The sequence below is a fragment of the Saccopteryx bilineata genome, chromosome 4, assembly GCF_036850765.1.
Source record: "Saccopteryx bilineata isolate mSacBil1 chromosome 4, mSacBil1_pri_phased_curated, whole genome shotgun sequence".
NCBI classification, from domain to species: domain Eukaryota; kingdom Metazoa; phylum Chordata; class Mammalia; order Chiroptera; family Emballonuridae; genus Saccopteryx; species Saccopteryx bilineata.
The window spans coordinates 242817919-242833346 of NC_089493.1; the positions used below are offsets into that span (position 1 = coordinate 242817919).

General features: G+C 34.4%; 1 protein-coding gene across 2 annotated transcripts in view; it reads left to right on the forward strand.

The window, feature by feature from the left end:
• The window catches only part of YTHDC2 (YTH N6-methyladenosine RNA binding protein C2), a 92127-nt gene extending 77938 nt beyond the window's left edge, over positions 1-14189 (forward strand). For both annotated transcript variants that reach the window (XM_066274071.1, XM_066274072.1), the window contains 4 exons: positions 3431-3602; positions 9920-10123; positions 10857-11039; positions 12300-14189. In XM_066274071.1, coding sequence (XP_066130168.1) covers positions 3431-3602; positions 9920-10123; positions 10857-11039; positions 12300-12380 — 640 coding nt within the window. In that variant the 3' untranslated portion in view covers positions 12381-14189. The remainder of the gene's footprint in view (positions 1-3430; positions 3603-9919; positions 10124-10856; positions 11040-12299) is intronic.
• The last annotated feature ends 1239 nt before the right edge of the window (positions 14190-15428 follow it).

Sequence of the window (15428 nt, forward strand, 5' to 3'; positions counted from 1 at the left end):
GGTTACAATAAAATGCGAAGAGATGTTTCCTTTTCAAGCATAATTCTTATAAGCATTAAGATAATAATAATAATGATTTTAAGCTCCTGACGTGAGCTATTTAATAAGGATTTTTTGGGGGGGTGGTCAGGAAGAATTTTTCAAAATGTTAAATTTCAAGAATTCACCAATTTAGGGTCTGTTAAAAAGATAGCAACGTTTATTTATTATACATTTTAGTTAATATATGTTAAGTGGCACCTTTCCTAGATACCCTACAAAAGGAAGTATTGGCTATGAGCATTCAAAAGGACAACCTCCTGCCCTGGCCAGATAGCTCGGTTGATAAGAACATTGTCTCAATATGTAGAGGTGACTGGTTTGATCCCCGATCAGGGCACATACAGAAACAGATCAATGGTTTTGTCTCTCTCTCTCCCTTCTTCTTTCTCTAAAAATCAAATAAATTAAAAAAATAAAATAATAACTTCCCCACAAGTATTACCTAGCTATCAATATTACTGACTAGTATCTCTACAGAAAAATCATTCATTCATTCATTCATGAGAGGAAAACTTGAATTTATCAGAGGAAAAAACCCTTGCCTGACCTGTGGTGGCACAGTGGATAAAGCATCGACCTGGAAATGCTGAGGTCGCCGGTTCGAAACCCTGGGCCTGCCTGGTCAAGGCACATATGGGAGTTGATGCTTCCAGCTCCTCCCCCCTTCTCTCTCTCTGTCTCTCCCCTCTCTCTCTCTCTCTCTCTCTCTCCCCCCTCTCCTCTTTAAAAATGAAAAAAAAACAACCCTGAAAAATGATCTTTTATACTTATTATCAAGTTGTTACTGATTCACATATACATTTTTTTGTTGCTGTCTTTTTTATTTTTATTTATTTATTTATTTTTATTTATTTTTTTATAAATAAATTTTTATTTTAATGGGGTGACATCAATAAATCAGGGTACATATAGTCAAAGAAAACATGTCCAGGTTATCTTGTCATTCAATTATGTTGCATACTCATCACCCAAAGTCAGATTGTCCTCCGTCACCTTCTATCTAGTTTTCTTTGTGCCCCTCCCTTTCCCCCTCCCCCTCTCCCTCTTCCTCCTTCCCTCCCCCCACCCCCTCGTAACCACCACACTCTTGTCCATGTCTCTTAGTCTCGTTTTTATGGCCCACCAATGTATGGAATCCTGCAGTTCTTGTTTTTTTCTGATTTACTTATTTCACTCTGTATAATGTTCTGAAGATCCCACCATTTTGTTGTAAGTGATCCGATGTCATCATTTCTTATGGCTGAATAGTATATCATGGTGTATATGTGCCACATCTTCTTTATCCAGTCTTCTATTTTTTTTTTTACAGTGATTAAAGCCTTTAAGCAAACTCTTGGCCAATACAGCAAGAATCCATAAAAGAGTAGTGTTGCTGTCTTTAAGTTTTAGCTATTTTATTTTATTTGAGAAAGAAGCAATCCTTTTTCTAAAATATTTTTTTCTTTTGCCTTTTTTGTTTACGTTTCAAAATAAACACCGCACATTCTCATTTTACCTTCCAGTATTTAAATATGCAGCTCTTAAAACTACAAGCTTGATTTTCTGAAAAATCAAAATCTAATTATCAATCCCAATAAAATGATCTTTTCCCCAATTCTCTATAGATTTATTGAAATTAGCATCCAAGGGAGGACTTATATATTGTATTAGGGTATTTCTTTCTTTCTTTTTTTTTTTTACAGAGACAGAGAAAGAGTCAGAGAGAGGGACAGATAGGGACAGACAGGAACGGAGAGAGATGAGAAGCATCAATCATCAGTTTTTTGTTGTGACACCTTAGTTGCTCATTGATCGCTTTCTTATTTGTGCCTTGACTGTGGGTCTTCAGCAGACTGAGTAACCCCTTGCTCAAGCCCGCGACCTTGTGTCCAGCTGGTGAGCTTTGCTCAAACCAGATGAGCCTGTGCTCAAGCTGGCGACCTCAGGGTCTCAAACCTGGGTCCTCTGCATCCCAGTCCGATGCTCTATCCACTGCGCCACTGCCTGGTCAGGCATATTAGGGTATTTCTTAAGTTTCTTGTGATTTAGAGCAGTTCCTCTACTGACTTTTTTGAAGAAACTAGGTCAATTGTACTGTTAGATGTACACCAGGTCTTTGAATAACATCATTTTATTCAAAGTGTTTCATTATAACATTGAGATAAGATGCCATAGTTACTTAACTTTGTTTATATCAATTAGCTTATGGTAAAATTGGTTTCATTATACATCATTTGCTTAAAGTCACAGCACCTGTTGAGAATGCTGAGTACTTACTGAACCACATTCTGGTTTTGTCTCTATTTTTTCCTGGCATTATTTATTGCTCTACCTTAAGTATTTCTTATAAAATGGTAGTTAGCTCTCAGTGCTTGATTAGATCCTACATTTCATGAGAATATATTATAGGTGGTACTGTGAACTCTATATTGCATGACTTAAGGAAATACTTAAAAAATTTTTTTTGTTAATGTCTGGTAGTTCCACAAAAAAAAGCTCAGATAAATTAAGAGACTTGCTCAGGATCACATACTTCATTAGTTGTAAATTTATTACTGTCCTAGAAATCTTTTACCCTGACTCTTGTCTAGTATTATTTCCACTTTACCTAACATAATTTTTAGTAAGATTTTTTTTGTTTTGTTTTTTGTTTAACAAGAACGAGAGACAGAGAGAGGGACAGATAGGGACAGACAGACAGAAAGGGAAAGAGATGAGAAGCATCAATTTTTCATTGCAGCACCTTAGTTTTTCATTGGTTGCTTTCTCATATGTGCCTTGACTGGGGGGGTTCCAGCTGAGCCAGTGACCCTGCGCTCAAGCTGGTGAGCCCTCACTCTAGCCAGATGAGCCCCTGCTCAAGCTGGCGATCTCTGGGTTTTGAACCTGGGTATTCTGCATCCCAAGCCGATGCTCTATTTACTCTGCCACCACCTGGTCAGGCATTTTTAGTAAGTTTTTAAAATCTATTTTATTTGGCTCTAAGGCAGCTCTAAGGAATTGGATAAAGGTAGAAGGGAAGTAGAGTGGGTGATATTCTTATAAGGGTCAAAAAGACATTAAATATCAATATAAAATACAGTTGTTAAAGACCTCTGCTGTACCATCATAAAAGAGATTAGGAATTTTGTAGGGGAAATAGTACTTGAGTAATTGTTAATATTAACTTAAAGTCTTTTGTAGACTGTTTTAAGTGTATTTTAGCCTATTATTTTTGTTAAGTATACCCTAATAGTCCAACTGTTTCTTAACTTCCAAATGTAATAAAAGAATGAAATTCCCTTTTAAAATAATATTCTGTCAGTTATACTGTCCTTGAAATTTTGATTTGAAATGGCATCTGCTTTGTATTATGGATTTACATATAACTTAAATATAATGGATCTTTGCTTCCTCCTTCTTACTCAAGAGTATTGATGAAATCTCCATCTCCAGCACTACACCTACCTCAGAAGTACAAAGATAGAGGAATTTTACATCCTAAACGAAGCACTGATGACCGGTCAGATCAGTCATCTGTAAAATCTACAGAAGATTACCCAAGTCCTTGTGCTAGCCCTTCTCCTCCATCCTCAGGAAAGGTAGAGTGTCTAAAAGTTGATGTAACAAGGATCAGATTTGTACCAGATATAATATTACATATTTAGACAAAATTATAAACCAATTATTTTCAGTTACTAATTGTGGTCTTTATTCTAGATATATATTGAAGCTGGCAAACTTGAGACACCTTGAGTAAAGTTTTTACTTTTTTTTGCTTGCCAAATTTTTCTAGTTATTACTTGGTGTGTTTTTAAAACTAACAGATTATTCACTGATGGCATATACATAGATAGCTAGACAGTTCTTTATTTTCTTTCTACATCTTTAGAACTTTTTTTTGTTAAAACAAATACGATTATCTTATCTTAATTTTGGTTTATAATTTCAGAATTGAAAATAATGTTTTATTTTATTTTTATTTGGTTTTATGAATTCAGTATATATACTATAAAACAAGACAGGATAGGGTTAGGAAGATAGGAAATGTTGATAGGGAATTTAGAACTATGTATCTTTTAAAAAACTTATAATATGAATGATTTCAAATCTTTGGGATATATTTTCTTTTACTCTTCTGTGTTTTTAATACCTGAGTAAGTAGTTCATTAAGGATTGTTTAGCTGTTTATTGTGTTCTGGTGAAAATGTCTGCTGAAACATTCTTGTTAAATAAGAATGCTTTTGCTGATTTACATTCTTAGGTTTTGGGTTTTATATTTTTACATACCTTTATTAAAGTGTAATTTGCACACAGTAAAATTTATCAATTTAAAGTGTACAATTCAATGAGTTTTGAAAAAATATATACAATCATTTAAACCATACTACAGTCATATACAGAACATTTCTATCACTCCTGGCTCCCATTAGCCACTGAACTGCTTTCTCTTTCAAGAATTTTGCCTTTTCTGGAATCTTCTATAAATAGAATCATGTATGTTGTTTTTTTAGTGACTGGCTTATTTCACTTTTGAAATTCATCCATATTTTTGAGTATAATATTAATCTATGAGAGTTCTATTTGCTCCATATTCTTGACAATGCTTGTTATTATTAGTCTGTAATTTTAGCCATGCTAGTGGATACATACATAGTGATATCCCACTGTAGTTTTAACATGCATTTTCCCATTGACTAATGATATTGAGCATCTTTTTCTGTTCATATTTGCTATTCCTGCATCTTTGGTAAAGTATGTGTACAAACTTTTGTTCAAATGTTTTAGGTTCTTTTATTTATTTTTTTGTATTTTTCTGAAGTTTAAAGTGGTGAGGCAGAGACACAGACTGCTGCATGTGCCCAACCAGGATCCACCTGGCATGCCCACTAGGGGGTGATGCTCTGCCCATCTGGGGCATTGCTCTGTTGCAACTGGAGCCATTCTAGCACCTGAGGCGGAGGCCATGGAGCGATCCTCAAAACCCTGGCCAATATTTGCTCCAGTGGAGCTTTGACTGTGGGAGGGGAAGAGAGATAGAGAGGAAGGAGAGGGGGAAGGGTGGAGAAAGCAGATGGATGCTTCTCCTGTGTTCCCTGGTGGGGAATTGAACCTGGGACTTCCACACGCTGGGCCGATGCTCTACCACTGAGCCAGGCAGCCAGGTCCTGGTTTGTATATTGGTTATCTTCTTTTACTTAATAGTAAGAGGCTTTTTAAAAATATTCCGAATACAAGTCAATTGTATATGACCTGGAAAGTTTTTCTAACAGTCTGTGCTTGCATTTTTATTTTCTTAAGTGTCTTTTGAAGAGAAAATGTTTTTAATTTTTTTGTTTGTTTGTTTTTTGTTTTTTTTTTCATTTTTCTGAAGCTGGAAACAGGGAGAGACAGTCAGACAGACTCCCGCATGTGCCCGAGCGGGATCCACCCGGCACGCCCACCAGGGGCAACGCTCTGCCCACCAGGGGGCGATGCTCTGCCCATCCTGGGCATCGCCATGTTGCGACCAGAGCCACTCTAGCGCCTGAGGCAGAGGCCACAGAGCCATCCCCAGCGCCCGGACCATCTTTGCTCCAGTGGAGCCTTGGCTGCGGGAGGGGAAGAGAGAGACAGAGAGGAAAGCGCGGCGGAGGGGTGGAGAAGCAAATGGGCGCTTCTCCTGTGTGCCCTGGCCGGGAATCGAACCCGGGTCCTCTGCACGCTAGGCCGATGCTCTACCGCTGAGCCAACCGGCCAGGGCAAATGTTTTTAATTTTGATATAGTTCATTTAACCTATTTTTTACTATCTTGGTTTCATCTATTTTTTATATTATGGTTTATTTTTTTTTTTTAAGTGAGAGGAGGGGAGAAAGAGAGACAGACTCCCACATGTGCCCCAAACTGCACCAGGCAACCCCCATCTGGGGCCATTGCTTGAATCAACTAAGCTATCCTCAGCACCTGAGTCCGACACTCAGACTAACCAAGCCATCCTCAGTGCCCGTGGCCGATGTTCTAACCAATTGAGCCACTGGCTGCGAGAAGGGAAATGAGAGAGAAGGAAAGAGAGAAGAGTGAGAGGGAGGGGATGAGAAGTAGATGGTCACTTCTCATTTGTGCCGTGTCTGGGGATCGAACCCGGGGTGTCCACACGAGGGGTTGACGCTCTGTCAACTAAGCCAACTGGCTAGGTCCAGTTTATATTTTTTGTGTACTAAAAAATGTTTTACCCAAGATTACAAAGATTTTCTTCCATGTTTCCTTTTTGAAATTTTATAGTTGGAACTCTGATATTTAGGTATACAATCAATTTCAAGTTAATTTTTTTTGGCATTTGCCTATAAGATTGTTCCAGCACATACCTTGAAAAGATTTTCCTTTTTCCATTGAATTACCTTGGCAGCTTTGTCAAAACTCAATTGACCATAAATATGTGGTTTCTTTATTGGATTCTATTCTGTTTCATTGCTCTGCATACTTACTTTTTGCCAGTGCTGCAGTAACTTGATTATAGTAGCTTTATATATATATATACATATATATATATTCGATCTGGGGATCGAACCCGGGGTGTCCACACGTGGTAAAGGTTAGTAAAGGTTTTTAAAATTTAGCTTTATATTAAATCTTGAAATCACTTAAAGTTTTTCCTCCAACTCTATTCTTTTTCAAAATTGTTTTGGCTATTTATGTGCTTTATGCTTTCATATAAACTTTAGAAAAAGCTTGTCTCTTCAGAAAAAATTTTTGATACTACACATTTTTTATTAAATTTATCCATATTTTATATTTTGATACTGTTTTAAAATTTTTAATTTCTAGTTGTTCATTGTGAGCATAAAGAAATACATTTGATTTTCAAATATTTACTCTATATCCCATGATCTTACCTCACTTACTATTTTTATCATCAATTTATATATTTTCTCAGGATTTTCTAAATGGATAATCATGCCATCTGTTAGTAAAGGCTTTTAAAATTTTTCCTTTTTAATGTGGATGCTGATCATTTCTTTTCTTGCCTTTATCTCTTTGGCTAGACCCTTCAGTAGTATTTGATAAAACTGTTGAAAGCAGACATATTTACCTTGACTTTTTAGGGGAAGAAAGCCTAAGTCTTTCACTTTTTAGCATGCTGTGACTATGGCATTTCTCCTTTTGTATGTAGTTGCTGAAAAGGTTATGATGAGCATTGAATTATGTTCAGTGCTTTATCTTAAAACATCTTTTGAAATGATAATTTTTTTGTATATTTTTATAATGGATTTCATTGATTGATTGTCTAATGTTTTTACCTCAGTTGGTCATGGTATATTATCCTTTCAAAATATTCCTGGATTTAATTTTGTTCAACTAAAATTTTTGTTAAATGAGGAATCTTTGTTCATGAGGGATATTTTGTAGTTCTCTTGTGTTATTCTATGTTTTTAGCGTCAGGGTAATGCTGGCTTGTTAAGATTAGTTGGAAAGTATATTTTCTACTTCAGTAATTTGGAAGAAATGTGTAGATTTGGCATTGTTTTTACGTTTGTTACAATTCACTAGTTATGCCATTTTTAGCTTTTCCTAATATATCTTGATTGTGCCACTTTCTGTATAGATTGAGAACCATTCATCAGTGTACTTTTATTTACCTTTTAGTCTTTTGTGTTATTGGTTTCATATATTTTATTTCTACATATGTTATAAATGCCACACTGTATTATTTTTTACTTACATAGCCAATTTTATCAAAATTCAGAAAAATATCTTTTATATTTACTAAATATTCACTATTTCTAGTGCTCATTATTCTTTTGTTTTGTTAAGAATTTCTGTATACTTCGGTTCGAAACCCTGGGCTTGCCTGGTCAAGGCACATATGGGAGTTGATGTTTCCAGCTCCTCCCCCCTTCTCTCTCTCTGTCTCTCTCTCCTCTCTCTCCCTCTCTGTCTCTCCTCTCTAAAAATGAATAAATAAAAAATAAATAAATACTACAGTTTTTAAAAAGGCCTGACCTGTGGTGGCGCAGTGGATAAAGCGTCGACCTGGAATGCTGAGGTCACCAGTTCAAAACCCTGGGCTTGCCTGGTCAAGGCACATATGGGAGTTGATACTTCCTGCTCCTCCCCCTTCTCTCTTTCTCTCTCCCCCCCCTCCCCTCTCTCTCTAATAAAAATGAATAAATAAAATCTAAAAAAAAAAAAGAATTTCTATATACTTCTTCCTAAAAACCTTTGTGTAACATTTCTAGTACAGATCTGCTGGAACTGGATTGTCTAATTTTTTGCCTGGAAGAAATTAAAAATTTTCACTTTTATTTTTATAAGATATTTTTATTGTGTGTATAATTCTATATTGACGGTGGATTTCTTCATTACTAAAAAGCTGTCACTCCAGTATTTTCTGGTTTGCATAGTGTCTGATGAGAGATTTACTATCATTGTTATCTTTGTTTCCCTGGATATAATGTGTCTTTCTTTTTCTAGATGTGTTTAAGATATTCTTTTTACCACTTGTTTTTAGTAGTTTGATTTTAGTATTACTTGCTCTGATTCTCCTTCTATTTCTTCTTCAATCTCTATATCTATATATTCCATCAATTTTGGAGAATTTAAAACCATTATTTCTTCATATACTTTTTAAAGCTCAGCTCTCCTGTCTCCTTTCTGGGATCCTGGATACAATATCTAAGACCACTTGATACTGTTTTGCAGGTTACTGATGCTCTTTTTATTTTTTTGTTTCTTTTTTTTATCTCTTTGCTTCATTTGAGATAGTTTCAATTGCTATTACTTTAATTAGTTCAGTAGTATTTTTATTTGTGGTGTCTTATCTACTATGCATTCTTTCTAGTGTATTTTCACTTCAAATACTATAACTTCATCTTTAGAGCACCCTTTCGGTCTTTAAAAATACTTTCTATTTCTCCTCTCATCATGTTCATGCTTCCTTTGCCTTCTTGAACATAGTGAACATATTTATAATAACTACTTTAACATTCTTGTCTCCTAATTGCATCATCTCTGAGTCTGTTCTTATTGATTAAATTTTTGGAGGGGTTTTGGGTTGCATTCTTCTGTTTTTTGGTGTGTTTTTTTTTTTTTACATTCCTTAAAAAATTTTGTTTGGCTGCTAGGTTTTTGTTGTATTCCTTTAAATAATTTTAGACATCCTTCTGGTACACAGTTAAGTTAGTGGCAATCAATTTAATCCTTTCAAGATTTGTTTTTAAACAGTGTTAGTGTAGGTCCAGAGCAGTTTTTATCTGGTACTAATAATTTAGCTCCAATACTAAGGTGTGATGTTTCTCTGGGCTAATGCCCTGTGTATTACCAATTCTTTTTATTATGGCTAGGAATAACATGAAATAGTCCCAACCATGTGTGAGCTCTTGGAAGTGTTTGGCCTACTGCTTTCTTTTGAATTTTTTCCTGGTCATATTTCTACAGTCATGTGCATGTCAGTATTTAGCCAAAAACTTGTGGGGAACCCTCTACAATTCCCCCCCCAACTCTCTTTCTGTGTAACTTCCCTCTATCTGTTCATTGCTATGCAAATCTAGCTACTTTGGCTTATCTCTGCGGTTCAGCAAGACCACTGGTTTCTTTTTGTTTCCTTTCCTTACGCTATTGTCTGGAGAAGTTTTTGTTTTGTTTTCAGACTTTGAAGTATGTTTAAATATTTTCTGAAAGGACATTTGGAGTATAAGTCAGATTTGGTATCCTTTCTTGATAAGGGATTTTGAATGCTCTAAAACTCAGTACTTTATTTTGACTCTTTAACCTCATTTTGATTGAGCTTCTGTAGGTTTTCAGGAATGATAGAGCTATTTGCATTTGGTGAATATTAGGTAAAATATTTTGGTTTATATGTTCATGAAGATGTTATTTAATGGAGCCTATTGATTTTGAAAGGTCAAATTACCTTTCAAGAACTTATGCATTCTTTTATAGGGGTCAAAATCTCCTTCACCAAGACCAAACATGCCTATACGATACTTCATAATGAAGAGTAGCAATTTGAGAAACCTTGAAATTTCTCAACAGAAGGGTATTTGGTCTACAACCCCTAGTAATGAGCGGAAGCTAAATCGAGCCTTTTGGGAAAGCAGCATGGTTTACTTGGTATTTTCTGTTCAAGGATCTGGACATTTCCAGGTGAGCCATCCTGAAACAGTAAGGGTTTTTCTGGCTGCAGGTTAGACCATAGAGATAAAAAAGCAACCCCCCACTGGCTTTTTATTGTATCAGAACTCAAGAATTCATTTTGCTTGTCTGCGAGTGAGGAATATAGTGTATCTCTTCAAGGGAATGATAAATAGGGATGGATCCCTTTGTTTTTGTCTAGCCTTACCAGAGAGCCTTTCCAGATAAACAATTTCTGTTTCTGAAAACAACGTAGATTTACCATATCTTAGGTAGAATAAAAGTACTGAGAAACTTGACTTTTTGGTAAAATGTTTATTTAAATAGGCCAAGGAAGTTAGTATTGACAATCAAGAAACTGAGTGTGCATCTTAACTCATCTTGATTTAATATGTCTCTGAATTTACAAAATAGTGAATTTATTTGATATTATAATTTTAGAAGTAAAAACCTAGAGGTTAGATTGTATCCATTTATCATAGAAGAACTGAGTGTAGAACTATTGATACCTTATTTAGAAAATATATTTAAAATTATGTTGGAAGGCTGAAATTGATCTTTCCTATAACATTTGCTAATATTTTGATAAAAAACACTTAATAAGAAGCTTATTTCTTGTTTTTGTTAGCTATGAATATTTTTACCTTAAAGTAAAAAATAAAACTCAGAGCTTTCTCAGATAAATTGAATTCAGACATTTTAATATTGTCCTCATTTTCACTCTTTTCCCTCATTTTACCCCCAGGGATTTTCTAGGATGTCTTCTGAGATAGGAAAGGAGAAGAGCCAGGACTGGGGCTCAGCTGGACTAGGAGGAGTATTTAAGGTGGAATGGATACGAAAAGAAAGTCTTCCTTTTCAGTTTGCACACCATTTACTCAATCCTTGGAATGATAACAAGAAAGTCCAAATAAGCAGAGATGGGCAGGTATATAATGGCATTTAATATTTTCCTTCTACTTTTCTTTTTATTTTGTTTTGCTGTTATTCAGTGATTCCTTTGAGGAGCAAACATAAGAATATTTATTGTGTTTTCCACATGCACATGGGAGATAGTAGTTCAGATTTGTAAAAGAGCTAGTAAAAATTTATCTGCAAATGTCTCTTATGGAGATCACTGCTTTTTTTTAAACATTTTGTAAATTTGGCTTTTTTCTGGCATTGCATATATAAAATCTTTTATAACTTTCTTTATGGAGGCTCCTTTGTCTTATTAAGATATGATAAAAACCGAGTGTAATTATGAAAGAATTTCACTCAAATCTGAGGATGGTAACAGTAACTAACTCCTTTATGTCTTTAATTATGTAATATAAAACATAACCTTTATATTTTTATGGCTTGTTTTATTTCTATTATGTTTTGCTTTGCCTTCATTATGCTCCTGACATGCATTTTAAACTAGTTAGGGTGATTGAAATTACCATTTATATGAACTATTGTGCTAGTTGCTTTGTATGAGATAATTGCATTTAATGCATATAATGAACTATTAGCACAATTTTATGTAGAATAAAACAGGCTCAGAGAAATTAGTCTTGCCGAAGGTCACACAACTACTAATTTATTTTAACCAGAGTGACTCACTTTAGATTACCATGTAAAAAGTGTTTTGATTCTTTTTAAAAGAATCACAAGAGGCCTAGGTCACAAGAGGACTAAAAATCACATTCTTTTCAGTTGTATAAGAATATCTTTATTTTTATCCTAAATAGTGATTTTGAAATAAAATATCGAAGATAAGAGTATTATATAGTCACCTAAGATAGTTTCTTGAAAAAAACAAAACAAAGCCCAAAACATCTAATATGCTAGGTTGTATAATGAACCTTTTGAAGTTCAATCTATAGTGCTTTTGCCAAATATCTGTTAGAAATGAAATTTATTATTTCCATATACAAAAATATTCCAGCAATTGGTAGAAATCTCTCACCAAATTGTCACATATAATTGTGATATTTGCAGATTATTAAAGTCTGAAAATCAAGTTTATATATCTTAAAGCAAAGAATTAGACTCTAATTATTAGAGCAATGCATACCATATAATTTTAGCATGTTCTGATAGAAAAATGAAATCTAAATAGATTTTCTTACATTTTTGTAAGAAATGTAAGTGTAAGTGTTGGTGATTAAAACAAATTCAATCTAGTTCTTTTTATGTTTATTTTGACTTTTGATTTATCTAGGAACTAGAACCTCAGATTGGAGAACAGTTGCTACAGTTATGGGAACGCCTTCCCTTGGGAGAAAAAACCACAACTGATTGACATTCAGGTTATACCATTCTTGACTTTGAGTACTGGTAGTGTTTACAAAGGATATGTTTCAGATTATTTATCTTTTCCTTTTTTAAAAAAAACCTTTCTAGAGCAATTACTACAGAACATCTTGCCTATATCTAACCACTAAATGCACTGACTTCTAAAAACTTGAATGGGTTTGTGTGTTATGAATAGACTTTTCTGGTTTATAGTATTGCTTTAGAACCACCATCTTTGTATAAAAGAGAAAAGGATAATTTTTTGTAGTGATTATAAGGAATGATTATGCAATGTTTGTTAATTGTATTTTTCTAATTGAATAAAATAGTAGTAGTTTCATTATTTGACACAATAGCAGTTATTTTAAATGGAATATTTTATATGTTTAAAACACTGAATTGCAATTCTCATTGATGATTTTTTTTAATGCAAAGCAAATTGTTTACTTTTAAGAAAAGCCTGGATATATTAGTACATCTGACACCATTTTAGAAGAGTCAGCTCTTAAGATTTATCACTAAAAAAAAGCAAACAGAAGCACAATGTTTCATTTAAAAACAGTGTGTATGGATTAAGGACTATTTATTCTGCCATTTTTAACTCGAGGTACATTAAGAAAAAAAAGGAAGGATGTTCTTTTTCTGCAATTATGAAATGCAGTAAAGTCTGAAGAAAGGCACCATTCCTCCCTGTGTGTGATCAGATCGGATTCAGTGCTTCGTTTTCTTCCTGGTTCTGCCTCTTGTAACCTGGATATGCACCATACCTCTTTCTTCCCATGTTACAACCTTCACACATCTCTTATATGAGCACAGTAATTATGACCTCTTTGTTTTGTCTAAGAAAACTTGATTTAGGCAAGTTAAAAATTTAAACAAGTTATACAAGTTAAAATAAAGTGTTCATCAGTTAGTGGTATCTTGATTGCTTTATGTTTTCCAAACTAAAGCCCACAAGCATCACAATTCTAAATGCCTTATACTTGTTTTCCAGCAGTTTTTATCCTGCTTATGTTTTTGGATATGATCTCCCCCTCTTTTTTTTGCATTTATAGTTTAATAAAAGGGGGTGGTGGTAGTTTTTTCTAAACCTTTATTAGTGCTATCAATCTACTTTGCCATATAAGAATTATTTTGGTTGAACTGTTTACCACCACTGTCTGTAAAGTTTCCTAAAAGGCTTTTGGAAAGGAAATAGAGATGCAGTTAAAAAAGGAATATATGTCTTGGTTACTGAGCTCTTAATAGAACAAACAGGTTTGATAGCATTTCTCACAATACATTTGGGTCATTGCTACACAACAAAAAACCACATGAAGTTAATTTAAAGACAAGAAGAAACTCCAAAGTAATTTGCTTTTGTATTTGAGAACAAAGAAGTGAAAAATTATAGTTCAACATAAAATCTTGAGAACCTCCTACTTTCTCTGGGAAAGCATTGTATATTGGTGCATTAGTTTAGAATTTCAACTGTGATTTTTGCCTGTTTTTGTAGTTATTTGGCTTTTAAAATTTTGTTTTATACTTTGAGACATACCTATAAGCTGAACCTATGTGAATTATGTTCCACTATATGTTTATTATAGTTCTTTCCTTTTAGAGCAAGTTGTGTTTCTCTAATAATGTTTACATTTTGTTTGAGTATATATTTAGCAGTTCATGGTGTTCTCAATTTGGAAGTTAAAGACTTTAAAAAAATAAAACTTGTTTTAATTTTTATCTGTTTTCTAATATTCAACCCTCTATGTAAATGATGAGTTTGTTGATATTTAAAATGAATACAATTTGAATGTAATTAAAATGCTGTTTTTGGAAGAGATGAACTTTAAATATACTTATTAAATGAAATTCTATTAAATTATTTTTATCTTCTTTCTACTACTATATAATAGCAGTAAGATAACAATGATCAGCAATATCTCTTGAAATATTGATTTTCAAGCATGTTGAAGAATATTAAATTGATAGAGAAGGTAATGGTTTCATATTAGTATCCCCTCCTTGAGAAAAAATAGCCTTATTATGATAGGGGGATAGAAAAAGTCTATCTTTACTATAAAATCTTTTGAATATTGATAAAATATTCAGCCATCTATCTACATTCTTAGTCAGGACACTTCATTATGGTAATTTGCCATTGTAGCCACTGAACAACCCCACTTCACTCTACCAATTACAGCAGACAGGCAGTGAGGAAACAATAAACATAAATTAATACTTCAGGAAAAGACAGGTTCATTTAAGAATTTTTCCTCAGAGATTTATTCTTTACCATTAAAAATTTTATATCCTAAAACAAAGTCAAAAGAGCTTTACCCTGGAATCAACACCAGGGCAAAAATATTGCAACTGAACATGTAATTCACAAGTGACCACACTTCCCAGACTGAGTGAACAGACACCTTCACTATGCTCTAGATCTCTCCATAATTCCACTCTACCCAAAGGACCACACAGTGTCTGTATGCCCAGGGCCACCGATGCATCTTGTTCTTTCATCCAAATGTGAAATTTTCACTTGGCAGTCTAATAAAAAATCTCAACCTCTACATCTTAAAAATTGAACTACAATTTTTTCCTTATAGCCTCTTCTACCAAAGCTGTCTGTCTTCCTTTCAGTTGATGCCAATTCTAGTCTTTTGGTTTCTCAGGCCAGAAAAGTCAGTCATTCTTTTCTTTTTCTTTTTCTTTCTTTTAGCATGCGTGAGAGAGAAAGAGAGAGAGACAGGGAAGGAGGTGAGAAGCATCAACTCATAGTTGCCGTACCTTAGTTGTTCATTGATTGCTTCTCATATGTGCCTTGTCCGGCGGGCTCCAGACAAGCCAGTGATCCCTTGCTCAAGCCAGCGACCATGGGGTCATGTCTGTGATCCCGCGCTCAAGCTGGCAATGCCTGTGCTCAAGCTGGAACCTGCGCTCAAGCCAGCGGCCTTAGGGTTTTAAAACTGGGTCCTCGGCATCCCAGGCTGATGCTCTATCCACTGAGCCACTGCCTGGTCAGGCACCTGGAGTCATTCTTGATATCTTTCTTTACTCAATCCAGTGCATCAGAAAC